This window comes from Plecotus auritus, assembly GCF_963455305.1.
Source record: "Plecotus auritus genome assembly, chromosome: 3".
NCBI lineage: Eukaryota > Metazoa > Chordata > Mammalia > Chiroptera > Vespertilionidae > Plecotus > Plecotus auritus.
Window position 1 is genome coordinate 66,538,378 of NC_137772.1, and position 26,998 is coordinate 66,565,375.

Here is a 26,998-nt window from a genome sequence, read left to right on the forward strand (position 1 = left end):
CCAAGGGAACCCCCACCCTGATCTGGGACACCCTTCAGAGCAAACCAGCCGGCCCCCACCTGTGCACCAGGCCACTATCCTATCTAATAAAAGAGTAATATGCAAATTGACCATCACTCCAACACACAAGATGGCTGCCCCCATGTGGTCAAAGATGGCTGCCCCCATGTGGATACAAGATGGCCACCACAAGATGGCGAGCAGGGGAGGGCAGTTGGGAGGGACCAGGCCTGCAAGGGAGGGCAGTTGTGGGTGATCAGGCCAGCAGGAGAGGGCAGTTGGGAGGGACCAGGCCTGCAGGGAAGGGCAGTTAGGGGTGACCAGGCCTGCAGGGGAGGGCAGTTAGGGGTGACCAGGCTGGCAGGGGAACAGTTAGGCATCAATCAGGCTGGCAGGGGAGTGGTTAGGGGTGATCAGGCTGGCAGGCAGAAGCGGTGCAATCAGGAAGGCAGGCAGGTGAGCAGTTGGGAGCCAGCAGTCCTGGATTGTGAGAGGGATGTCCGACTGCCCGTTTAGGCCCCATCCCGGTAGGATCGGGCCTAAACGGGCAGTCGGACATCCCTCGAGGGATCCCAGATTGGAGAGGGTGCAGGCTGGGCTGAGGGACATACCCACCCCGTGCATGAATTTCATGCACCGGGCCTCTAGTATATATATATATATATATATATATATATATATATATATATATTCAGAGATCATAATAATCTGGCCACTCAGTGTATATATCCTGCTAGTTGTTTCTCTGGGGAACCCTGACTAATACAGGTTCACAAACAAAATTGCTCCTAAGTTCAAGAGTTATTTGTGCATTAAAAACACTCAGAAACACTAAGTGTTAATAATATTTTCTTTCCTTATCAATAAAATACTGAAAGTGTTAGCAAAGTTGAAACAAACTAAAATCTGGGATACAATGTTATTAATGACCCTTAAGAGTAGAGAGACTTGCTTCACCACAAAGTAAAGAAAAAAGATATCACATGCTAACGATAATTCTAGAATTTAAGCCTTTTTGTGTGTGTGTGTCGCCAGGAATCCTTTGTTCAAGAGAAACCACTTTTAGAATCCCCAAATGTTAAAGTGATTAAAAAAGAGACCTGATATAAAAAAGAACAGAAAACTCCTCCAGCTTTTAAAACTAAGAAGTCCTTAGTTATGCTGAGGTACCACAAGGTGTTGCAGAACCAAGTCTGAAAGTTTGTCTAACTGTCTTGTCTCTAAAAAATCCTGTACTGCAAACACCACCACCATCCTGGACATTTTACAGAAATAATAGAGATTAAATGATTTGTCAAGGCCGTAATATTAGTTAGCCAAACTGAGGCCTTCTAACTTTGTTCTTTATTACTTTGACTATACAAGCAAATTTTTTTTTAAATGTAAAAGCTATCTTCTAAATACACAGAATAGTTTACTGCACAATGTGGCAGGTTAGCAGAAGGAAAACAACAACAATATATAGAACCTTATAGTTGTGCTCATAGACACATCTGCCTCTCGGGCATTGCTCCTGAGGACTTCATCACTTCTATAAGAGGAGGAAGCTAGGTCTTTATTTTGCCTGTAATATTGGCTCTATATTAATGACATAAGTCTATTCTGTCCAGCACTAATAGTGCAGCAAATTACAGCATCATAATATAAATTAAATTATAGCTATTTACTTATGAATAATAGATCTTTGGTAAAAGCTGTCCTTGAAGTAAAATACAAAGTAAATATTTATATGCAACTTTGCTAAAAATCACATTTATACTTTGAAACAGAAACACTGGCAATTCAATAAAATAAACAAACAAACAATATTATTTTTTCCATTTGACAGAGCAGGAAACATTAAATAACTTGTTCAAGTCCACACAGAAAATGAGAGTGCCAAGAACATTCCAAATATTAAGGTTCTAACCCTAATCTACTAAAATTTGAACTCTCAAAGGGCAAATCCTTCTCTTTTGTGTTCACTGCTGCCAGCACAGCACAGCACCATGCTCATCACTGGGGCCAATATCTGGGCTCATCACTGGGCTAGTATCAGTCCACATGCTCTGAACAAGTATTAGCAGAGCTAATTGTATTTGATGTAGAGGTAAAGTGACCGATAAGTGGATAGTAGCTCCTTTCATATATTGCAAACAAGGCTAATCTATAATGAAGAACTGAGAATAAAATGAGTTTACAACAAAATGTTCAACCATGATTACAGGTCAATATCATGGACTTATCTTGTCAATCATTAAGATGACTACTTCTTAATGACTTAAATTGCTCCCACCATTTATGAAGAATCACAGCAGTCAGCATCCCCATGTCCTATTTTTCTATCATTGACTTTTCCATTTCTATCATAAATCTTGAGGAATTCCTTATAGAAAAACTTGGTGCCTCTTGTCACCAGTGATCAAAATCATACAAACCTCTGTCAGTTGTTTCAGTTGGCTTTTGTTTTCAGTTAATTCTTCTGATAGGTAATTCTTTTTCACTTGTAGTTCAGAGATTTCCTTCTTTAATGGATCCATTAGTTCATAGAACCGAATCTTTACAAAAAATTAAATAAGCAGGTTTTAAACCCAAAATGAAATTAAAATGTGCTAATTTACAGTACTTTCAATCATTAGTAATAAAAGTAAAATATTAAGATCATAAAAGTAAAGTGTTAAGGAGTTTCAGATTAAGAGCCTGTGTAAAAAAATTTTTATTTGTACAAAACTAACACTTATTTGACTACTAATACTTAAAATCTCAATGTTCAATTCAGTTCTAATCTTATGTTACCACTTACTCCTCATCTCCAATCACTCTTCACTCTATACCAAGCATGTCAAACTCAAAGGCTAACACAGGCCAAATTAAACGAGGCATGCAGCCCGCAGGCCACAAGTTTGACATGCTTGCTCTACACCAGCAGTCGCCAACCTTTCGGACCTCATGGACCACCAGTGTTCTGCAGACCACCGGTTGGCGACTGCTGCTACACTACATGCTTATTATTTCCCGAACACATCAAGTATTCAAGACTTTTGCTCTTGCTGTTTCCTCTGACAAAAAAAGTTTTGTTTTCCCCACATATAAATGCAAGACTCATGCTTTCTTTCCATTCAGGGCTCTGATCAAATGTCACCCTATCAGTAAAGCTCTCCCTGGTTCCCCCAACGTGATTTCAAATAGTATGCCCACCTGGCGGCTGTCCTTAATCTTCACTCTTGCTCTTTTCTCTATAGCATGTATGACAAACATTCCAAATATTTTAATTTATTGCCTGTGTTGCTCCACTAACATGTAAGCTCCATGAGGGCAGACATATTTGTCTGCTTTGGACATTGCTCTATCTCCAATGCCTAAATATACGATAAGCCCACATCTAGGTTCTTGGTGAAACTCTACATACTGCTACCACGGCAATAAAAGGATAATCACAATGAATCAGAAGGTATCTTACAGATCACTACTTCCATTCAGTTCAGACCTTTCTTCCCACTCATAATTCTCTTAGGAGAGTTTGCCTGACATCAATTATGGATAAGGCCTCAAGAACAGCACTTAAGATATTTGTTTTGGATAGTACATGTTGGGCAGAAACATTATATATAAGTTGTTTCAATAAAAAGCTAGACAAAAAAGTAATACATTTTGTAGGATATCATTAATCTAGAAGCCTTATCCAAATGAGAACCAAGAGTAGCAATCACCACTACAGCAAAATAATAGGTAATATTTTATTGTTTACTATGTTCTAAGGACTAAGCTAAGCATTTTACATAATCACAGTTAATCTCCATAATTACCTCAATAGAAAGATGTTATTATTATAATTAACCCTTTTATAAATGAAAAAATTCAAGCCTATTACGGTGAAATGACATCCATCCATCTATCTATCTATCTATCTATCTATCTATCTATCTATCTATCTATCTATCATAAACCAGCAGTTCTCAACGTGTAGTGTGGGGACCGCTGCCCTTACCCCACCACTGTGAGACCCTTTCGGGGAATTTATAAGATCAAATCTATTTTCCTAGTAATACTAAAATTTTTTGCCTGTTTTGCTCTCATTCTCATGCTTGTTCAATGGCATCTGCCAGTGGCTACATGATGTGTGAAGATATCAACGTCCTTAAGTCAAACGTGCTTAAATAGTCTTGAGTTTTAAAATGTCTCCTTTAATTTCTAATATGGTAAATAGTAACAGATATAGCTCATGTAAACAAAAGCTCATTGGTGTATTCAGTAATTTTTAGAGTGTAAAGGGATACCGACACCAAAATATTGAGACTATTGACATAGATCAGTCCTATGTGTAGATTTGTGTAACCAACGCTGTAGTCAAAATCCTGAATTAGATCCACAAAGATCTCCCTCATTCGACCCCTTTATAATCATATGAACTCCCCTCTTCTCTACTATCCCTAACCCCCACAACCACTTATAACTGTTATGTCTATAATTTTTCATGCTGAGAATGTTACAAACCACCAATTTATGATAAAATAATTCATTTCTATAGATGATGCAGCCATTAACTTCAGAGCTCTATTTATTGCTTGCCTTTGGAGATCAATGATCAAGACCCTTTAAAATTTGGTGATCTGAAATGAACACCATTCACCATCTTCAGATCAGGGCCATAAAATAATTGGGTACTTCAGAAGTTATAGCTAACATAAATGGCAAATGTTAGTCTGAAAATACGTGCAGTTCTTTTTTTAAAAAAAAAAATGATATAAGACACTTACAGATACATATTCAGGAATAGAGAGCTGATCTTCAGGAAAACCTTTTAGTTTCATATATTGTTCTTCTGTCAATTCAAAGTCACGCAGGTTTCGACGAATATCTCCAGCTTTCTCTCTTAGCTGATGGTTTGTCTCTTCTAGCTGTTTCTGTCTCAATAAAATAGTTTCCATTTCTTGTTTCATTAGTTCTTGATATTTTCTGTTAAGAGATAATTTTTGGCAAGCTTAAAAAACTTCTCAAGATTTACTTTCTATAGTGACATAAGATTAGAAAATGAGAAGCTCAAATAGTATATTTCGCCCTAGCTAGAATATTATTTACTTAATCAGTTAAACATAAAATGACAATTCTATATCAATTACTAAATGTGTACCCACATTGCCGAGAGGAGATGGAGTGGAGAAAGGTGTACGGAGGATACCAGTAAATGGTGATGGACAGAGACTTGTCTTGGAGTGGTGAACACACAATACAGCATACAGATAATGTGTCGTAGAATTGTGCACCTGAAACCTGTATAATTTTGTTAACCAGTGTCACCCTAAGACAGTGGTCGGCAAACTCATTAGTCAACAGAGTGGCAAACCGCGGCTAGCGAGCCGCATGTGGCTCACGAGCCGCAGTTTGCCGACCACTGCCCTAAGACATTCATTAAAAAGGATAAAAAATGTGTAGCCACATAAATGATTAAATAGAGAATTAATATTCTAATTTCAGCCCTGGCCAGTATGGCTCAGTTGGTTAGTGTCATCCCACGCACAGAAGGGTCGCAGGTTCGATCCCTAGTCAGGGCGCTTACTTGAGGCAACCAATGTTTCTCTTTCACACTGATGTTTCTCTTTCTTTCTCCCTTTCTCCTCCCTCTCTCAAATTTTTTTTCAATAAAAATATTTTTTAAAAAGAATAATTTCAAAAATTCAAATAATAAAACTATAAATCTCTTCTGCTTAAGGTTTAAGTCTTATACATTGGTTTTGAATCCTACTCATTAAAGTATAGTCAAACCTTGGCTCTCGAAAGAATTCTATCTTGAATAATTCAGTTCTTGACCAAGCTGTTCCTAGAAAAAATGTCTTGGCTGTTGAACAAAACTTTGGTTTTCCACCTGACAACCATGTCATGCTGATATATCAGGCTACAAAGGAGAGAATTCAGATCAGTTTACTGCTAAACCCCATGTTGTTAACATCTCAGGAAATTGTGCTGTAAATATTTTTGTGGGTTTTTTTTTTCTTTTGCTTTTGTTGCTGGCAAAATGGATGATTAGCACAATTTTAAAACATAAAGAGGCCATCAAGAGTGCAATGTTGTGAAATTTCTTTCACAAATGATCACAGGCAACTGAAGAGGTAGAAAAATTGTTGTTGATAAACAAAAAGCAGTTAGGTAGTGACAGCATTTCGGAGGCAGTGACATATGAACAAGCAAAGATGCTGTACACTGACCTGAAAGACACTCCTGAAACAAGTACTGAAAGTGATTCATTTAAGGCTACTAGCGGGTGGTTTGATAAATTTAAGAAGTGTTTACAGATTAAACAGTACATTAGACATATACTGTATACAAGAAAGGTTAAAACAGGGAAACATTTGGGGGTCTGGAATGAATTCATTAAATTTACATGATTTCTAATGGGAAGAAATGATCCATTTTGAATTGTTTCTTGAACAGTTTTTCAAAACAAATTAAGTTTGAGAACTGAGGTTCCAAAGTAATTTTCATTTCTCTTTGTCCAGGTACTAAAAGGTATACCTCTTTAAGATGGTAACACAGAACCACCATAAGGTAATAATTCAAACATTATGAGGTAATGAAAACAGTAATCTGTACATAATCATCATTCTCAAAGAATACATGTAGTAGACACTGCTACTGTTAGTTGCCTACCCAAAGATTTTGAGCAGGAAGGGACCATCTGATTTGTTTCCCTCCCTAATACATCACTCCCACCAACTTCAAATATGCTGTTATTTCTGTCTTAAAACAAATGAACAAACAAAACCCACAACTTTTGACCTCATTTCAATGCCCTCTTTGTTTGCTCCCTCATGGAAAAAAACTTCTCAAAAGTTGTATATACTCATTGCCTATGATGCTTTTCTTTTTTCTTTTCTTGACATACTAAAATCACAGATTATTTTATTAAGTTCATATTTTGGAAAAATTCAAAACTACATTTTGTACTACTTTCCATTTTAAACATAAAATTATAACTTGCTCATAACACCAGGCCTCTGGTTATTATTTTTCATATTGTATTTTTAAAATATATTTTTATTGATTTCAGAGAAAGGAAAGGAGGAGGAGAAATAGAAAGATCAATGATGTGAGAGAATCATTGATTGGCTGCTTCCTCCATGCCCCACATTGGGGATCGAGCCTGCAACCTGGGTATGTGCCCTGACTGGGAATTGAACCGTGACCTCCTGGTTCATAGGTCAATGCTCAACCATTGAGCCATGCTGACTGGGCTATATTTTTTCTTTTAAAAAAATATTTTTTAATTTTTCAATTACAGTTGACATAAAATACTGTATTAGTTTCAGGTAGACAACAGTGATTAGACATTTGTATAACTTAGGAGTGATCATCCTGATAAGCCTAGTAGCCAACTTACACCATACATGCTTGTTACAATACTAGAGGCCCGGTGCACAAAATTCATGCACAGGTAGGGTCCCTAGGCCTGGTCGGCAATCAGGGCCAATCGGGGCCTTCCGGCTGCTGGCTAGGGCCTTCCTTTCCCCACTGCTGGCTGCTGGCCGGGGCCTTCCTTCATTCCACGCCGCCCTCTGGTGGTCAGCACATGTCATAGTGAGCGATCGAACGCCCAGTCTCCCGGTCGAACTCCCAAGGGGACACTTTGCATATTAACCTTTTATATATAGATTATTGACTATATTCCCTACATGGTACTTTATATCCCCATGACTGTTTTTATATCGGGGTGGGGTCCCCGCTGGGGGGCGGGGCCAGCCTGGGCGAGGGGCCGTGGGCAGTTTGCAGGATGGCCATGCCCCCGGCTTTGTCAGGAAAGACGTCCAGAATAATGTCTGGAAGACGTCCGGTATATCTGGTCCAAGTAGCATATTACCCTTTTATTAGTATAGATCAGTGGTCGGCAAACTACGGCTCGTGAGCCACGGTTTGCCGCTCTGTTGACTGAGTTTGCCGACCACTGGTATAGATTATTGACTATATTCCCTACGTGGTACTTTACATCCCCATGACTGTTTTTATAACTGGCAATTTTCACATCTTAATCCCTTCCCCCTTTTCACCCATCTATGCCACTTGGCTGAGGACCAGATGTGTCTACAATGGAAGAACAGCTGTGCAGAAGATACCTCTATGGAGCAGGACTTGCTTCAGGGGGGCTTTGGTACTCACTGAGTCTGCCCCTTGAGTGTGTTGCCCATGGATGTGTAAAGTTATAATCTGGTATGGTCTGAAACTGCCCACCAGGTGCACTAGTTCTGGGGCCTCCTGAGAGGTGCAAAGTCAGCCACTGCCTGGGGCCACAGTGCAGGAGCTACAAAGTGATTTGCAGATGGCTATTACTTGTGCTGGGCTTGGAAGTACCCAGGCAAGGCCAAGCTATCTTGGGCCTCTTATTGATAGGTATGGGGCGTGCTGATGCCAGCCACAGTTTATTTGAGAGATTTTAGAAAAGTCTGAAGAAGCCTGAGCCAGGACAGGTCATTCATAAGTAAAAGCTGCTGCAAACAGGTTGGGTGGGGCTGCAAATTGGATGGGGTGGGGTCTCAGGGATCACCAGGGCAGAGCCAAACTCACACATGGCTGCCCATCAGCTCTGTGACTGTGGAGGTCTCAGCATATGAATAATGACTTCTGTGAGCACCCCTATTTGGGAGAAAGCCACCCCTGAGTGCTTGCACCGATGCCAGACAATCCAGTTTTTTCCATATGTCCCTGTATCCTCCTCAAGCCGTTGCCCTAGCATTGGAGCTCAGAGAGAGCTAGTTTGAGTAAGTCCATGCACTGGCCCTTTAAGAGAAACTGCCAGGGTTTCCAGCAGCCTCTGTGTCACTCAGCCACAATCCCTGCTGGTTTTTACAGCCTGATGTTACGGGGGCTTCTCTCCTCAGCACTAGAACCTGGACTGGAGATCTGGTGTGGGGCTTGGACCCCTTGTTCCTCACAGGAGGCTTCTGCAGCCTAGATATCACTCCTGATTAAAAACATGCCCCAAAGAAGAAACCAAGATGGTGGGATAGGTAAACACCTAAATTGCTGCCTTGCACAACAATTTCAAAACTACAACTAAAAGACAAAACGGACATCATCCAGAACCACAGTAAGGCTGGCTGAGTGGAAATTCTACAACTAGAAGGAAAGAGAAAAGCACAAAGACTCTCAGGAGCTGCAGAAGGCAGAGGTACAGAGGCGCGCGCATGCGCGTGCGCATGGAGAGGATTGGCAACTGAGTACGCGGCTGGCTTTCTCAATTGGGAGGGAGACAAAAGTTCCTGACTGCTCTGAACTCCAGTTCCGGGCGAGACTCTGGGGACCCAGACTCATTTGGGGAGAAACTGGACTGTCTGGCAGCGGGCGAAACTCGAGGGCGGCTTTCTCTCAGAGGTACTTGCAGCGATTACCACGGGACACTGAGACCCAGGGGCCTCTTAGGGCAGGGCTGACAGGAAGCCATTGCTGTCTGCTTTGCCCTGAGACTCCGCCCCATCCAAGCTGAGCACAGAGGCTTTTGCAAGTCTTCTCTCATAAGGGTGTCTCCAGCACAGAAGTTCTCCCAGCATAGACACAGCTGATCCTCACAGCCAATTGGCCTGGAGGTCAATTCCTCCCAGAGATACCAACAAAAATCAAGGCTTAACTACAACAAGACTGTGCACACAGCCCACAAAGGGGTGGACCAAGAGTGTCCACCTCAGGTAACTGGGGAGGCTGAGCCACTGGGCCCTATAGGACACCTAGCACACAAAGCCACTCTATCAACTCAGGGAAGCAGCCAAAATGCAGAGACAAAGAAACAGGTCACAAATGAAAGAAATGGAGGAAAGCAAACGACTGGATATAGAGTTCAAAACCACGGTTAAAAGGTTTTTCAAGAATTTTCTAGAAAAGGCCGATAAATTTAGCGAAACCCTCGAGGATATGAAAAAGGACCAACTAAAAATTAAGCATACACTGACTAAAATAAAAAATAATATACAGAGATCCAACAGCAGACTAGAGGATCCCAAGAATCAAGTCAAAGATATGAAATACAAAGGAGTAAAAAACACCCAACTGGAAAAGCAAAAAGAAAAAAGAATCCAAAAATATGAAGATAGTGTAAGGAGCCTTGGGACAACTTCAAGCGTACCAACATCCGAATTATGGGGGTGCGAGAAGAAGAGAGAGAGCAAGATACTGAAACCTATTTGAAGAAATAATGACCGAAAACTTCACCCACCTGGTGAAAGAAATAGACTTATAAGTCCAGGAAGCGCACAGAACCCCAAACCAAAGGAATCCAAAGAGGACCACACCAAGACACATCATAATTAAAATGCCAAGAGCAAAAGACAAAGAGAGAATATTAAAAGCTGCAAGAGAAAAACAGTTAATTACCTACAAGGGAGCCCCCATACGACTGTCAGCTAATTTCTCAACAGAAACTATGCAGGCCAGAAGGGAGTGGCAAGAAATATTCAAAGTGATGAATAGCAAGAACCTACAACCAAGATTACTCTACCCAGCAAAGCTATCATTCAGAATTGAAGGGAAGATAAAGAGCTTCACAGATAAGAAAAAGCTAAAGGAGTTCATCACTGCCAAACCAGTATTATATGAAATGCTGAAAGGTATTCTTTAAGAGGAAGAAGGAGAAAAAGGTAAAGATAAAAATAATGAACTACAAATACGTATCTATCAACAAGTGAATCTAAAAATCAAGTGAATAAAAAATCTGATCAACAGAATAAACTGGTGAATATAATAGAATCAGGGATATAGAAAGGGAGTGGACTGACAATTCTCGGGGGGAAAGGGGTGTCGGGGGTGAGGGAAGAGACTGGACAAAAATCGTACACCTATGGATGTGGACAGTGGTCGGGGGGAAGTAAGGGCAGAGGGTGGGGTGGGCACTGGGTGGAGGGGAGCTATGGGAGGAAAAAAGAGGAACAATTGTAATAATCTGAACAATAAAGATTTATTTAAATAATACAAAAAACATGCCCCACATGGGCGTTTGACCAGTCTGCTCTGTGCCTCTGTTCCTCCTACCAGTTTCAGTGTGCTTTCTTCTTTATTTCTCTAGTTGTAGGACTTTCATTCAGCCAGATTTCAGGTGGTTCTAAATGATGGTTCTTCGGTATTTTAGTTGTAATTTTGATGTGGCTGTGGGAGGCAGCAAGTACCCAAGTTTACCTATGTCGCCATCTTGGTCCTCCTCACCTTTTAGTTATGATGTGTGTTGGTGTGGGCTGCTTTGGGTTCACCATGTTTGGGACTTTCTGTGCTTCCTGGAGTTGTATGTCTGTTTACTTCACCAGGTTAGGTGGGTTTTCTATCATTATTTCTTCAAATAGGTTTTCAATTCTTTGTTCACTCTCTTTTTTCTGATACCCCTATGATGTGAATGTTGGTATGCTTGATGTTGTCCCATAGGCCTCTTAAATTATCCTAAATTTTTTGGATTCTTTTTTCTTTCTGCTGTTTTAATTGGGTGTTTTCTGTTGCCTTACCTTCCAAATTGCTGATTTGATCCTTTGTTTCAGCTAATCTACTGTTGTTTCCCTCTCCTGTATTCTTCATTTCTGACCTGTTATTTTTTATGTTTTCTATCTCCTTTTTTATGTTTCTTACCTCTTTGTTAAAGTTCTCACTCAGTTCATTGAGCATTCTTATAACCAGTGTTTTGAACTCTGCATCTGGCAGATTGCTTGTCTCCATTTTGTTTAGTTATTTTTCTGGAGTTCTGTCTTGTTCTTTCATTTAGTAACATGTGTCTTTGTTTCCTTATTCTGGCTGCCCCCCCCCCCTTTTTTTTTTAAATGTATTAGGTAGAGCTGCTAAGTCTCTTGTCTTGGTTAAAGTGGCCTTATGTAGTAGGTCTCCTGTGGGTGCCAGATGCTCCTGGTGTGTCCCTTGTGTGGGTTGTATGTTCCCTCCTATTCTAGTTGAGCCTTGATTGCTATTGGCATGTCAATGGGAGGGATTGACCTTTAGGCTGATTGGCTGTAAGACTGGCTGTGACTATAGCAGAGGAGCTGTTGTGCAGATGTTAACCCCATGGATTTGCCTTGGCGGGACTCTAGTGCCTGCTAAGTCTGCCCTTTGTGTGTGTTGTGTGGTGGTGGTATGGTGGTGTTCTTATATGGTAAGATCTGAAGCTGGCCACGGGTGTGTTAGTTCTGGAGCCTTGTGGGAGTGCTCTGGTGCAAACCAACATCAACCCCTGCCTTTGCTCTGCCTTGAGACACTTGGTATGAGCTACAAAGTGATCTAGAGATGCTGCTTGTGCTGGGCTTGGAGGTACCTGGGAGAGGCTAAGATGTGAACTGAAACTAGCAGCCACTAGTGTCAGGTTTGCACGCACTGAGCAAGAGGCAGTATCCAACACTTTTCTTATTAAATCCATGCCAATCAGGTTTTCAACTCCCTCCTTCACTCACACCAAAATTTCAATATCATCTACATTACTAATGGTCAATTTTCAGTTCTTTTCATCCCTAACCTAATGATAACACAATACAACTAATCCCTCTTTCCTTATACCCTTTCTATCCCTAACTTCTTAATTTTTCTATTTTACTGATGGTGTTTTCTCAGTCTTCTTGTTTGGTTTGTATTAATTCTGGAGTATCCGGTCCTCCCTTGGGGAATTAATCCAGTCTCATGACTAAAATACTGTCTATATACAAATGACTCCGAGATTTTTACGTCCAGACCAGACTTTTCATACAATTCCAATGGATTTTCTAATTAGGTAATTCTAACTTAACATGTCCAAAATGATCTCCTGCTCTTCACTCACAAACCTATTCCACTGTGGTTTTTTGTTTTTGTTTTTGATCATAACTGATAGCTACTCCATTCTTTCATTTATTGAGGCTAAAGATGTTGGCACAATCCTTGGCTCCATATTTTCTCTTAAATCCTACATCTAATCCATTAGGATATTATATCAGCTTTACCTTCAATATATTCAGAATCCACATACTTTTTATTCTCATCAGTGATCAAGAGGATTATCACAATAGCCTCCTAACTACACTCTCAGCATCATTCAATCTGATAAATTTCTAAAGAATTAGAATAGAAACCCTATTACTGAATGCAGTGGTTTTCAAAGTGTTACCCTGAACCAGCAGCATCACCTGGGAACTTAGCAGAAATGGAAATTTGCTGGATGTCAACCCAAATCAGAACCTGAGGATGGGACCCAACAATGTTTCCTAACAAGACTTCCAGATGGTTCTGATTCATGCTAAAGTTTGAGAGCCACTGATATAACATGATAGTGGCTAATAATTAAGTCAGATAACTTTTTTAAAAGTCAGCTAAAGAGTGAAATGTTATAAAGGGAAAAAACACCTAATTTACACATTTACCTCTAATTAAAATATAGAAATAAACATTCACCTTCAAATTTTTTACATAAATTCCAGATTTTTAAAAATATAGATGTATGTTTTTTGTATGTATGTGTGTAAATCATTGTTCATAATTTCCTAGTTCAATTTCTTTATAGTGGCAAGAGACCTTAAAAGACACTTGGGAAGAAACTGAGAGGATACTTTTTATGGATTTAATTTTTGCCTCCCAATCTCTAAATCTGTTTTTTTACTCTTACTTTGATGATTTTTTTGTTAGTCACATCTTTTTATTGAATCTTTCCAAAGAATTAATTATAGTTTTTATAAAAAAGAAACATCTTTTTTTGTACTCATATTTGTTTACATAATTATAATTAAGTTACATAAGTATAATAAATACAACTGGCATAGGCATATTTCTGAGTAAACACAATGGATTCTTGATAAGTAGATAACTGAGCTGGAGAGAGTATGCAGGCAAAAAGAGACACTATGCCAGAAGAGTTGAAAGGGCCATGAAAATCAATCAGTATGTTTTGCAGAGCAAATGAAAAAAGACAGCAGGTTAAGTGGTGATCAGTTTAGAGAGCTTCCATTGTCACTTATGGTTCACTTACATTGGCAATGTTTGTTGAATAAATGTTGAATTTTTACTTTTTTATTTTGTGGACTGTATCAAATAACCTACTTTTTTGTTGTTCTGGATGTAAAACTGTTATCAATCTTGTTTTAAAAGTTCTCTATTTTAGCTTATAATCACATGCATGAACAGGTAATGACATTACTTTCAACTGCTAAGTAGGTATTGATGCATTTTAAAAACTTACCTGGCATCCTTCTGCTGAAATGTCAATTGGTTGTCTAATCTCAAAGTTAGTAGCTGCTTCTGGTGAAGTGCATCATTAAGTTTCTCCTCCAATTCTTCAATCTTAATAAAGAAGAAAAGGTAAATTATTTGGTAATCTTTCAAATTATTAAAAAGCACTTAAAAGAAAAACGTTTTTAAATAAATAGAGGGTGTTTTTGCAATAGTTGTGTCCATAAACTGTAGTCTGTTCATACAAATTATTTTTAAACTGTGGTTTAAAACTGCTGCCATAAATGTTACTTTTTGCCAGGTGTCATTAAGACTATTTTTCCCCCTTAACCCACTCTGAATAGAAGCCTATTGACAACTGGGATTTTATGTTGATTTCTCACCCAGGTAATTATTTCCAAGTCAGACCCTTCTTTTGTACTTTATATTCATACCAGTGGCCCAGTACACGGATTCGTGCACATTGAAAGGGAATTAATTAGAAGAAATATTTTAACATTGCTATTCACCCTTTCTCTATAATAGAAGTGTCAGAGAAGAAAATTAGTAAAATGTATATGAAAATAATATAGAAATTGATTAATAAACAGTAACATGATATAACATGATATAGAAACATGATATAAAAACAAAAACATGATATAAAAACATTGATAAAAACAATGACTGATAAATTGATTAAACTTATTCTAATATCTCCTTGTATACCACATTAAGAGTAAAAACACTTTCAGAGTGCTTGACTAATTTCTCTTGTGATGTAGTATTTACAACTTTAACATCACACGCTCTTCGAACTCGAGAGAAAGCAACATATAACTGATCATGTCCGAAAACGGGTTCAGGCAGGAATATTCCTACTCTGTCTAGAGTTTGTCCTTGTGATTTATTAAGTCATCACAAATGCTGGCATTATGGGAAACTATCTTCGAATTAATTTAAACGGGAGGCCAGTGTCCGATGGGGACAGTTGTGCCAATAGTTGGTGTTCAGACATATTCTGTCGATGATGCCACTTTCTTTCAGCTTCAGAATGTTAACAAAAACAACCAAATTCACGATCGACAATGACAGATCAAAACACACGTGTGCAATTGGTGCCAGTGAGAGCTTTACTAGATGTACTGGTTAATAATGTGGATTTTGTAATAAAAGAAAACACAATAATTTCAAGAGAAACATCAAAAGTGCTTTATTCAAAGTAATGTCCATCGCTAGCTACACATTTCCACCATCTTTCAGGTAATTTGTGAATACCGTCCCAACAGAACTTTTCTTGTTTTGAGGCAAACCATTCAGAGACCCAATTTTCCACTTCTTCTTACATTTTGAAGTGCTGCTCAGAAAGTGCGTGTGCTATCGAGCGGAACAAGTGGTGCTCTGAAGGAGCAAGGTCTGGTGAGTATGGCAGGTGGGTTAATACTTCTCAGGCAAGATCTTTTAACGTTTTGAAGTATGTGATGGTGCGTTATCATGAAGCAAACTTACTTAGCCGTGTCTTCTGGCCCATTCTGGTGGTTCAAATTGACCTGGACATTCTTTGTCTTTCACATAAAAATCATTACTTTTAAAGCGTTTAAACCAGCATTACAAGTATCTTGAGATGGAGCATGTTCACCATAAGCTTCCCGAAGTATATGATAACTTTCAGCAGCACTTTTCTTTAAAATAAAGTAATGAATTAAAACTTCCCGCAAATGCTCTTTTTTTGGCACGAAATTCGACATTTTTAAGCGTAAAAATATCTATGATGTTAACACCTTCAGAAAATTTGACATATGAAGTTTTGAAGCTTGCTGTCAATTATACAAAATAGCATATATATCAAATCGCATGTATATCAACATATGTGTAACTCAATCTGTTGAAAAAAATCCGCATTATTAACCAGTACACTCAGTATATGTATTGCGCATGCGCCAGTCAACGTTTATTTTTAAATTACCAGTGCGTGTTATATGTACTGGCCGGTTGGTCAGTCGGACAGTCAGATGGACAGACGGTCAGTCACTTAGCCTTTTATATATGTAGATATAGATATATGATTACTACCCATCTTCAATTGACTACTCTAAGCATCCAAAATGAAACTAGTCATTAACCTTACCTAGTCTTATATCCCTCTTGCATTTCCTTAATCTCCAAAGCAAAAAAACATGAGCCACATTTGAAATGGCAAGTTCTCCCTCACTGCTTTTTGTCCCATATTATTCCAGTAAAACTATTCTTGTCAAAATTAGGAATCCCCTCCATAATGCCCAGTCCAATGACTATTTCTACATATTTATCTTTCCTGACAGCATGATTTGACAGAGCTGACTGCTCCATCCTCTTTTGGCTTCTTTGTTAATCCTCTTTGGTTTTCCTCCTAACTCTGTACACTTTCAAGTTTCTCAAGTTCCTTTGCTGCATTTGGAGCCCTTGGCTCTCCCTAGGAAATGTCATCCAATTCCATGACTTTAAGTGTGATCTATATGCTAATGCATACTACATGCATGCATACACACACTCCTAGTCATGGACATTTTCCTAAACTCCAATTGACAATTCCATTTAGGAGTCTAACTGGAATCTAAAGTTTAACATGCTCAAAACAGAACTTATATTTTACCTCCCAGATCCATTTTCTCCCAGGCTTCGATTTCTCAGTAAATGGCATCAGGTGATGAAACCAAAAACTTAGGAGTCTTACATAAGGCAACAGCCTAATTAATTACTATCTTTTGCTTCTATGTTATCTGCCCTTAGTTTATTTATTCAGTGCCATTTTGAATATAAAATCAGGATATGTAACTCCAATTGCCTAAAATCTGCCAATGGCTTCTCTGACTACATAATCTAAAATAAAGCAAGGGCTAAACAATGGTAATGGGCTCATATCCAGTCCATGTCCTGTTTTTGTATAGCCCATGAGCTAAGAATGGGTTTTTAATTTGTAAAGGGTTGTTTAAAAAAAAACAAGAAAAATATGTAATAGACCATATGTGGCATGCAAAGCATAAAATATTTAATTTCTGGCCTTAGCTGGTTTGGCTCAGTGGATAGAGTGTTGGCCCTCGGACTGAAGGGTCCCAGGTTTGAGTCCAGTCAAGGGAACGTGCCTACTTTCAGGTTTGATCCCCTGCCCTGGTCAAGGTGTGTGTGGGAGGCAACCAAACAATGTGTCTCTCTCATATCAATGTTTCTCTCTGTCTCTACCCTTCCCTTCCACTCTCTCTAAAAATCAATGAAAAAATATCCTCGGGTGAGGATTAACAACAACAATTTTATTTGTATACACACACACAGACTTTCTGGTCTTTTACAGAATAGGTTTGTGACTCCTATCTAAAGTAGACATTGCTGCCTTAGCCAGTTTAACTCAATGGTTAGAGCGTCAGCCCTCAGATTGAAGGGTCCCAGGTTTGATTCCCGGTCAAGGGCATATACCTTCTTATTTGGCAAACACCACTTGTTAAAGTCTATGGTAACTAAATTTACACTTGCTACTATAATATAGTAACTATCAAATTAAAAGACAAATGTAGTAGCTATCAAGTAGAACAATACCAAAGAAACCAAATCTCCTCAGTAGAGAACTATATAGAGCCAATAATAATTATGATCTTGATTCTTCCCTACCAAACTAGTCACATCAGGGTTAGTTCTCAATAAAGCAGAAACTTGGCTAGAAAAAAAAACACGTTAGAAAACATATCTCACACATGCTAGATTTAAAAAATGGAGTCTATAGAAGCAATTCATCCCTGCCCACCTTTAAGTCACCACTTCTTTCAGTAGTTTTTGATACACAGAAATATTCACACACACTCCCTTCTAAAACCAGTGATTTATGACAAATTTATAATTTCAAATTCTGAGCATATATATAAAAATTTAATTCTTATTTACCTGCAGCTTGAAAACAACACAAAATTTACACCTGATCTTACCTTTGTGAGATAATCTACTTTCAAATTGTCAATCATCATATTTTTTTGGGATAGCTCTATTTTCAGTAACTGAATATTATGAAGTAGTTCTTTTCGTTCAATTAGTTGCCTGGTGATTTTGATTTTACCATCTCGCTCTTCTGATGAGGAAATGTCATCTGTAGGAACTGTTGTTTCTAAACTAATATCTTCAGATTCCAGAGAGCTAGAAACATTCACTGTTTTTGATGCCTTGGCAATTTTTCGAGACATTATTATGGGTCAGTTTTCTTCTCCAATTCTATTTCAGTTTTCTGTAGGTTAAAAATATTAAGTTAAATGTACTCAAACATTCTCTGTGGAAAGCATAAAGCATATTACAGAGACACGAAGGCATTCTGAGGACCCCAAATCTAGGACACATTAGTAAATTATTGCTCAGATCAAACACATTAAATCAAACTCATTAAATCCTATTATGAACTCAGGCACTTGGATGAATAAGAAACCCAGTTCCTGGGTGCAGGAATACTTGGAGGAGACAAAGAAATATGTATGAGATAAAGGATAAAGCTCTAATGCTACCAATAAAAGCAGCACACGTTCAGTATTAGAGAGATCACTTCTGAGTTGGTCAGGGGAAGGTTATACAAGGATAGAAGATAGAATCTTGGAGGATTTGGGGAGGAGTAGTAACAAGGGAAAAGCATGCAGGTGTTAAGATTGGTGCAGAGGTGGTGAAAGTGTAAAGACAACGGAAGAGAGTGGTGTCAGGCTGGGGCCAAGTCTTTGTGAATCAGAGTAGTTAGTGACTCCCCTTACCCACCAAACACACACACACCCTTAATAATCCAGGCTGTGGAGAGCCTTGAATGTCAAATGTGTTAAAAATATATTCTGCAGGCAATGAGGCATCACTGAAGATTTTTTAAAAGGGGAAGCAGTGACATAAAAGCATTTTTTTATAGGCTTGCAGATAGCAGATGAGAACAAGAGGGTATAAGAGAAAAACTCAAGAATTCTAAATCGAACTTCTTACCCTTCCAAAAGAATTTAACAACTCCTTTATTTTAATACCACACGATATAATGAATTGTTTACGGTATTGCTGATAACAGTTTTTCTAAACCCAAGGATGTGTATGGAGGGGAAATGGCAAGAACTTTGGCTGAATCGGCTTCCCTCCTTTTTTAAAGGGCAAAGGGTAAGAATTGGATGAAATCAAAACAGGCAACACCACCTGGGGATCAGGGCCTGATACTGCCCACACATGCGGGGCAAAGAAAACCCAAACTTAGCAGCATCGGAGGATTCCTTGCCCCACGCGGGAAAGGGACAGCCGAGAGCTACCTCGAAAGCTTCAATTACTCCACGTCGAAGGCTGGACCAGCCGCCCACTGCCAGGAGCTGAAGGTGTCTTCAATCAGCAGCTCAGGTTGCAGCAACTCAAAAATGAATTTCAGGTGGGGGACCGTTGGGACCCGTAACCAAGACAACCATTTGGGTGCCCATAGGAGGACCTTGGAAGCGGCAGTCTGCAAACGCCCAAGCCGCCGGAACTTGGCCGGGATCCGCCCAGGCGCGGGAAGCAACGCATGCTGGGAGCTGGAGTCCAGAAGCGGGCCACGCCCACATCGTGGGCGGAAAAGGCTCCGAGATCCGCCCATCCTCCTTGGCTCCTCGCTTTTGCCCAATCCTCGCAACCCTCGGAGAGCCAACCAGCATCAATATCGACGTTTTCCCGCGAGAAGTGTTTGCTAGTATCTTGGAGCGAGAAGGGCGAACCTCCGGGTAAAGTATAGTTGTGCGACAGGGCTCTGAGCTGACTCTTTTCGCCGGAAGAGCGCGATAGCAGTAGGGTTTCCGCGCCGCGCGGCAAGATGCTGAAGTCTAAGACTTTCTTAAAGAAGACCCGGGCGGGCGGCGTGATGAAGATCGTGCGCGAGCACTACCTGCGGGATGATATCGGCTGCGGGGCGCCGGGGTGCGAGGCCTGCGGCGTGGCGCACGAGGGGCCAGTCCTCGAGCCGCAGCCCCTGGACCCCGCGAGCAGCCTCTGCCCGCAGCCTCACTACCTGCTGCCTGACACCAACGTGCTGCTGCACCAGGTGCGTCGGCGGGCGAACCTGGGTCCACACGGCCGTCAGGAAAAGGGGTGTGACAGATAGGGAAACTGAGCCTAAGGAGGCTGGCCTTGGGCAACATCACGCGCTTGGGGAGAGGCAAACAATTAGGACCCATGCCTCTGACCCCCAGGACGAGTTTCTTGTCCTTGTATGTGGTGTTCTTGAATTCTTGGAATCATAAGGACTTTAGATACGTTATTTTTCTAACTCCTGGTGTCTCTTCTGCCTTAGATTGTAGAGGTCGGGGACGTGGCTTCTGTGGCCTCCAGCCTGCGACCCCCCCCAGGCAGCTTGTAAGTGCCTACTAACGAAAATATGTGGGCCGACGTATTTCTTTATTAATGGACTTAATTCTGCGAAGTTTTAGAATTAGTCTGTTCACATGTGCTTTACATGTCTAAGGGTTTTCTATAGCAAAATATCTCCTTACCTGTATAGTGTGTGTGTGTGTGTGTTAATCCTCACCCGAGGATATGTTTCATTTATTTTTAGAGAAAAAGGGAGAGAGAGAAAGAGGGAAACATTGATGTGAGAGAGAAACATCCATCGGTTGCCTCGCACACGCGCCCGACCAGGATCGAACCGGCAACCTTAGGTATGTTCCCTGACCGGAAATCAGAAACGCAACTTTTTGGTGTACCCGGAGGCTCCAACCAACTGAGCCACCCGGCCAGGCTGTATTTACTGTTTTTTAAACTGATTGCGTTTTATGTTCGACAGAAACAATTTACAAATGAACATAGGAAAATTAATTTTTCTGCTTCTTTTCTTTAAGATTGATGTTCTTGAGGACCCTGCCATCAGGAATGTAATTGTACTACAAACAGTTATGCAAGAAGTGAGAAATCGGAGTGCCCCGGTATATAAACGAATCCGAGATTTGACTAATAACCAGGAGAAGCATTTCTATACGTTCACCAACGAGCACCATAGGTAGGAAGAAAATTAGGATAATTACCAGAAAACCACAGAATTATCTAAATGTAGAGGAGGGCTCCTGTCAGTAATGTGTGATGTCAAGAGCTATCTGATAGGTTTCATACTTACAGGACTTTTACTTGGTTCTCACACAGTTTTACAGAAGATAATGCTAAGTAGACCTAATTAAGGTCACCTAAGCATTGATTGGATCAAACCTAGAACCAAGGTCTCCTGACTCCTTAGTAGGTACTTTTATTTCTAAAATGTTTTCATTTTGAATCGATTTTAGTATGAGTCCAGCAATAGAATCATGGTAAATAAAATTTGCCTAGGTTCCTGGAATACCATATTATATGAATAGACAGCATAGCTTAGAAAAAGTAAGTCTGTGAAGGAGGTTTTAAATATAAAGCAGATTTATTCTTAATGGGCTTTTAAAAGTTAAACTAATACCTTATAACTGATCACATTGAAGAAGATAATGGTTCAAGTATAGAATTCTTTGTTATGTTTCAAATTCATGACCTGTGTTTGAACATAACGTGTGATCTTCGAAAATAGATGTCACGATTTATGTTACATAAATCTATGATTCGTCTTAGTATGCTTCTATTAGATTAGATTAGGGCTTCTGAACCTTGGCATTGCTGACATTTTGAGCTAGATAATTCTTTGCTGTGGGTGGGCTGTTGTCCTGTGTTAGCCTCTACCCATTAGAAGCCAGTAGCAACCTTCCCCCTCATCCACAGAATTGTAACAACCCAAATATTTCCAGACAATGTCAAACGTTCACAGGGGGCAAAATCACCCCCATTTGGACCATTGGATTAGCTGGTATATTTGGTAATGAAATCCCATTGGACTATACAAATTAAAAATGTTAGTTTCTCAATTTTTTCTTTATCCTTATATCCCAAGCTTTAAAAAAAAAAATTGTTCTTGTAAAGAACATCTGCCCAGCCAATGTTCAGTGGTTGAGCTTAGACTCATGAACCTGGAGGTCATGGTTCAATTCCCCGTCAGAGCACAAGTCCAGGTTGCACAAGTCCAGGTTGCAGGCTCAATTCCCAGTAGGGGGCATGCAGGAGGCAGCCGATCAGTGATCTTTTTCATTATTGATGTTTCTATCCCTTTCTCCCTCTCCCTTCCTCTCTCTGAAATCAATTAAAAAATATTTTTAAAAAAGTCAAAATTTCTAAAAAAGAACATCAGTAAAGCACTTGTAGCCATCTTATTCCTAGCTTGAAATCTAGAAGTAGAAATGTTCCTTGGTTTTCAGTGCAGAAAGACCAAGTTTCTGTGGAGCATGGTCATCAGATTCCTAATCAGAGGTTATTTTGTTAGCTTAAGTGCAGTGGATAGAGTTTAGCAATACTGGGGTTAACAGGAAAAATCTTAGATCTTAGGACACTTAGGTAAATATCATCTAAGATTCTTTTCCTCAAATCATGCTAAAACCAGTTCAAAAATTTACGACAGTGTCTTTGATAGTTACATTGAAAGCATTAGTAGGTGTAAATGGTAAAGAATAAAATAATTCTAAAAACTATTATAAATAAGTCTAAAATTTTTAAATTGAATCTATTATCTTTAAGCACTAGAAGTTACTGTACTGAGTTTTGTTATTGTACTTAAATTTGGCTTGTAAAATAGATTCAAGTAAATGATGAGTATGCTGACAAATTTGGGAGTTCCGAGTACATAGTCTTAGAAAGGAGTATGCAGTCATATCTGTATCTGGTCTTTTAGTCTCTAGTTAGCCTCTGGCATTTATAGTGTGTTTACCATAGATAACTTACATGCATTATATATTTATAGAATGATATGATCATAAATTATCTAATTATACTATTTATAGCTTTTAGGAATTACTGTTAACCTACAGTTCAAATGAAATCCACTATCAGACCTGCAAAGTTTTATTATAGTTTTTTCCAACAAACCATTACTTATTTGATGTTCCAGCCTGAGTATAAATTCTGATCTTGATTTTCCTTCTGGTGAAATAAAATTAGCCGTTTTATCGTTCCATTAATAATATGATTTTCTTTTTCTAAGCAAATTGTTGTCTTAGAAACTTAACTGTAAGGATCCTATTTATTTTCTCTCTGAGTTATAAATCTGAATTACATTCAAGAGAAAAAGATATACTCTTGACTTTTAAGTTTAGTACTTATTAAGCATTTATATCCTAAGAGTTTTTACATGTGCTTATTTTTATTGATTTTCATTTCTCTTTTTAAAATAATTTTTCTTTCCTTTACATTTAGAGAAACTTACATAGAACAAAAACAGGGAGAAAATTCTAATGACAGGAATGATAGAGCCATCAGAGTAGCAGCAAAATGGTACAATGAACATTTGAAGAAAATGTCAGCAGAAAATCAGCTACAAGTCATCTTAATAACAAATGATAGGAAAAACAAAGAGAAAGCCATAGAAGAAGGAATACCAGCTTTCACTTGTAAGTCTAAATGTAGAAACTGTTAATTCATGTTTCAAATGTATAAAAAAGTTATCATCAGGCCCATGGTCAGAAATTCACTTGGTTATATTGTATTTTCACTAGTGGCCCGGTGCACAGATTTGTGTACATTGAAAGGAAATTAATTAGAAACCATATTCGGGGCTGACAGTGCCCCAGCAATAACAGCCGAAGGTGGAATCACATGCCCCTGCGAGGAATTGGGCTCCCTCCTCTCTGGTTCCAGGGTGCATCACCTGAGAACCGCCACTGCCAAGTCAACACAGCTCGGCAGCTCCTGCGTTGAGCGTCTGCCCCCTGGTGGTCAGTGCACGTCATATGTCCTGGCCGGTTAGATGGTTGGCCGGTCAGATGGTCACTTAGCCTTATATATATATAGATAGATAGTCTTTAGCACCTCATGTGATATTTTTGCATTTTTAAATTTCTCTGCATTTTTAAGCTCTGTGTTGTGGTGCCCAGGGGCTAATTTCCCCATCACTGTTTGGAATTGGCTTAGCAATAAAAGCTCATAGATAGGCTTGACCCATTGTCTACACTCACCGATGTGGGCATGATCACATCAACAGATATGGACTTGCCCCCCTCAACCCCCCAAAAGATGATTGATGTTCTTTCATATCTAAGAAAAAACAAGCAAAAAACAGTTGAATTTATCAAGAACTATAACTTATTTTTCAGGTGAAGAATATGTAAAGAGCCTAACTGCTAACCCTGAACTCATAGATCGTCTTGCTTGTTTGTCTGAAGAAGGGGTATGTTTGAGTTTGTTTTATTTTGTTTCTGAAAAGTAAAAATATTAAAATAGCCATTTTGTTTATGAAATATAAAAATTGGAATGTTGGTGGGAATTGGAATAGGAGTTGGGGTATAGACAGTAAGAAGGTCTGTACTAGTCTTATGAAAATACCATTTCTAAAAGGCATGACACTTAAAAATAGCATTGTTTGCCAATATATCCTCAGCAACCTGAGTAGGGCCCGGCACTTGTTAGCACTGTTTGATGAATAAATAAAGGAATCTATGGCTGGTTTGTGAATAGGAGTAGCTGTTTGACAAGGAAATGGCAGGCACTGAAGACAGAGCATACTGTAGTGGTAATCCCGAAGGAGGAGAGAAGGGAGTCATAAGAGGTAGAATAGGAAGGGCAGGGGTCTGATAATGAGGCCCTGAATGTCAGTAATTTTTATATAGCCTTACAAAGATCTCCCTAAAGGGCTGCTATGAGGAGACTAGAGACCCAGTGCATGAAATTCGTGCACGGGTAGGGTCCCCAGGCCTGGCCAGCGATCAGGGCCGATCTGTGGGGCGACTGGCGGGGCGATTGAGGGTGGAGGGGCCCACTGGCATCCACCTTGGCTGCTCTGATGCCTCCCACTTGCCGGCCCTGCCCACTGCCACCACCACCGGTTGCCTCCCTCTGTGGGGTGACTGGCGGGATGGTCAGGGGCTCCCGCTGGCACCCACCTTGGCTGGTGACCTGGCACCACCTGCTCGCCAGGCCTGCCCTCCACCACCACCCGCTGGTCGGGGCCTGCGGGCTGGGGGCAGCTCCTGCGTTGAGCGTCTGCCCCTGTGTGGTCAGTGAGCGTCATAGCAACCAGTCGTTCCACCAGTCTTTCTGCGGTTCAGTCAGTTTGCATATTAGGGTTTTATTATATAAGATTATACCATATAGCAGTGGTCGGCAAACTGGCTCGCGAGCCACATGCGGCTCTTTGGCCCCTTGAGTGTGGCTCTTCCACAAAATACCACGGCCTGGGTGAATCTATTTTGAAGAAGTGGCGTTAGAAGAAGTTTAAGTTTAAAAAATTTGGCTCTCAAAAGAAATTTTAATCGTACTGTTGATATTTGGCTCTGTTGATTAATGAGTTTGCTGACCACTGCCATATAGGATTCTGGGCTCCCTACCTTATACTGGGTGGCTAAAAGAAATTAGGGTATATAAGAGTGTGCCTGGGAGGGATGGGGGAGAATGATCAGAAATGTTATTTATTTGAAAGAACACTCTAATATTGTTATGTAAAATGATGCACTGTATCAAGGGCAAGATTAGAGGTAGAGGAATCACTGTAATAGCAGATGTGAGAGGGCATGCTACGGGAATGATTAAACTTCGTGAGACCTCATTTCCTTACATGTAAAGTGTGTTTAGCAATAGTCACTTGATAATGTTGTTATGAGGATTGAATGAGAGAATAACGGTAGTATTAAAATTCTTATCTTAGTGCCTAGCACAGAGTAAGTGTATAAATGGTAGCTATTGTTATTATAGAAATGGGTTTTAATAGAACATTATACATATATCCAGTCTTTACAGTACTTTTCCCATCTCTGTTTGCCTTCAACCAGGTACTTTAGAAAACTAAATGTGAGAAAATAAAAGCTGGGCTTGATTTTTGGAATACAGATTTAGAATTGCCCTGTTTAATATGTAGCCACTAGTTGCATGTAGCTGTTTAAATTTAATTAAAAATTCATTTTCTCAGTTGCAGTATCCACTTCAAATTCTCAAGAGCCACTTGTGCATAGTGGCTTCCATTTTGGACATCACAAAAAGAATATTCCCTTCATCACAAAGTTGTTTTGAATAGCACTGATCTAGGAGAAGAAACAAGTAATCTAACATTGGGAATACATAATATTTGATTAAGTATTATGGTACTAAATGTTGGGTATGGTGAAATTATAGTGAGTTCTGCTGTAATGTAACATGTGTGTTCCTCAAATTCACTGTGCTGTGTAACATCATGTAATAACCACAGAGCTTTTGGGAAAATGTGGTTAGTGGCACATACTCAAAAACTTCAGGAAGTGGTGGAAAGAGGATTATCTAAATTCATACAGGAAGTTGTTAACAGTAGACGAAGATGGTGGGGCTCAGAACATATGGTGATCTGAGGTCATTGTTAAGATGTTTGGGAGGTATGTGTGTGTTCTGTGGATTCCTATGCAGCTTGGTTCACCTGGTACAGTTTTGTTCATTCACCTAGTATTTTCTAATATATCAGTCACATTGGAATAATTTGTGTTTTCAAAACAAGCAGTATAGTAGAATGGACTGTACTTAACAAGGGCACCTACCCCAGATTTGGGATGTCAGGGCTTCTCCATAGAACAATGTCTACGCTGAGATGTGAAGAGTGTTAACTAAGCAAATTTGCTTTGACACAGGGTTACTTTAGCTCAGTTATGTAAAGTTAGCCATGGTGATAACTAGGGGAAGAGCATTTCATGCAGAGGAAACAGCAAGTTCAAAGATTAAAATAAGTTGGTAAGATCAAGAAAGAGAAAATGGGATGGAGTGGGCAAGGGAGAAAATTAGTAATGAAGTTAGAACGGTAGGTGGGGCAAAGTAGTATATAAAACAGTCATGGGGGAAAATATTAGTCTTCTACTGTTGGATAGCTGTTGAGCAGGGGAATAATATGACTTAT

At 39.6% G+C, this 26,998-nt stretch overlaps 2 protein-coding genes across 4 annotated transcripts in view; one reads left to right on the plus strand and one right to left on the minus strand.

The window, feature by feature from the left end:
• The window catches only part of PIBF1 (progesterone immunomodulatory binding factor 1), a 231,915-nt gene extending 212,308 nt beyond the window's left edge, over window positions 1–19,607 (minus strand). The window contains exons 1-5 of the mRNA XM_080659354.1: window positions 19,380–19,607; window positions 18,051–18,343; window positions 14,129–14,229; window positions 4,737–4,935; window positions 2,418–2,537 (exon numbers count right to left, since the gene is read on the minus strand). Of these exons, the coding sequence (XP_080515480.1) occupies window positions 2,418–2,537; window positions 4,737–4,935; window positions 14,129–14,229; window positions 18,051–18,302 (672 nt within the window). The 5' untranslated portion in view covers window positions 18,303–18,343; window positions 19,380–19,607. The remainder of the gene's footprint in view (window positions 1–2,417; window positions 2,538–4,736; window positions 4,936–14,128; window positions 14,230–18,050; window positions 18,344–19,379) is intronic.
• Window positions 19,608–19,772: 165 nt separating this feature from the next.
• The window catches only part of DIS3 (DIS3 homolog, exosome endoribonuclease and 3'-5' exoribonuclease), a 44,939-nt gene continuing 37,713 nt past the window's right edge, over window positions 19,773–26,998 (plus strand). The window contains exons 1-5 of one of the 3 annotated variants that reach the window (XM_080658611.1): window positions 20,073–20,137; window positions 20,387–20,448; window positions 20,931–21,088; window positions 23,347–23,540; window positions 24,243–24,316. In XM_080658611.1, the coding sequence (XP_080514737.1) occupies window positions 20,985–21,088; window positions 23,347–23,540; window positions 24,243–24,316 (372 nt within the window). In that variant the 5' untranslated portion in view covers window positions 20,073–20,137; window positions 20,387–20,448; window positions 20,931–20,984. Of the gene's footprint in view, window positions 20,138–20,386; window positions 20,449–20,930; window positions 21,089–23,346; window positions 23,541–24,242; window positions 24,317–26,998 lie in introns of all 3 variants that reach the window. The other 2 variants (XM_080658610.1, XM_080658612.1) reach the window with 2 other exon arrangements.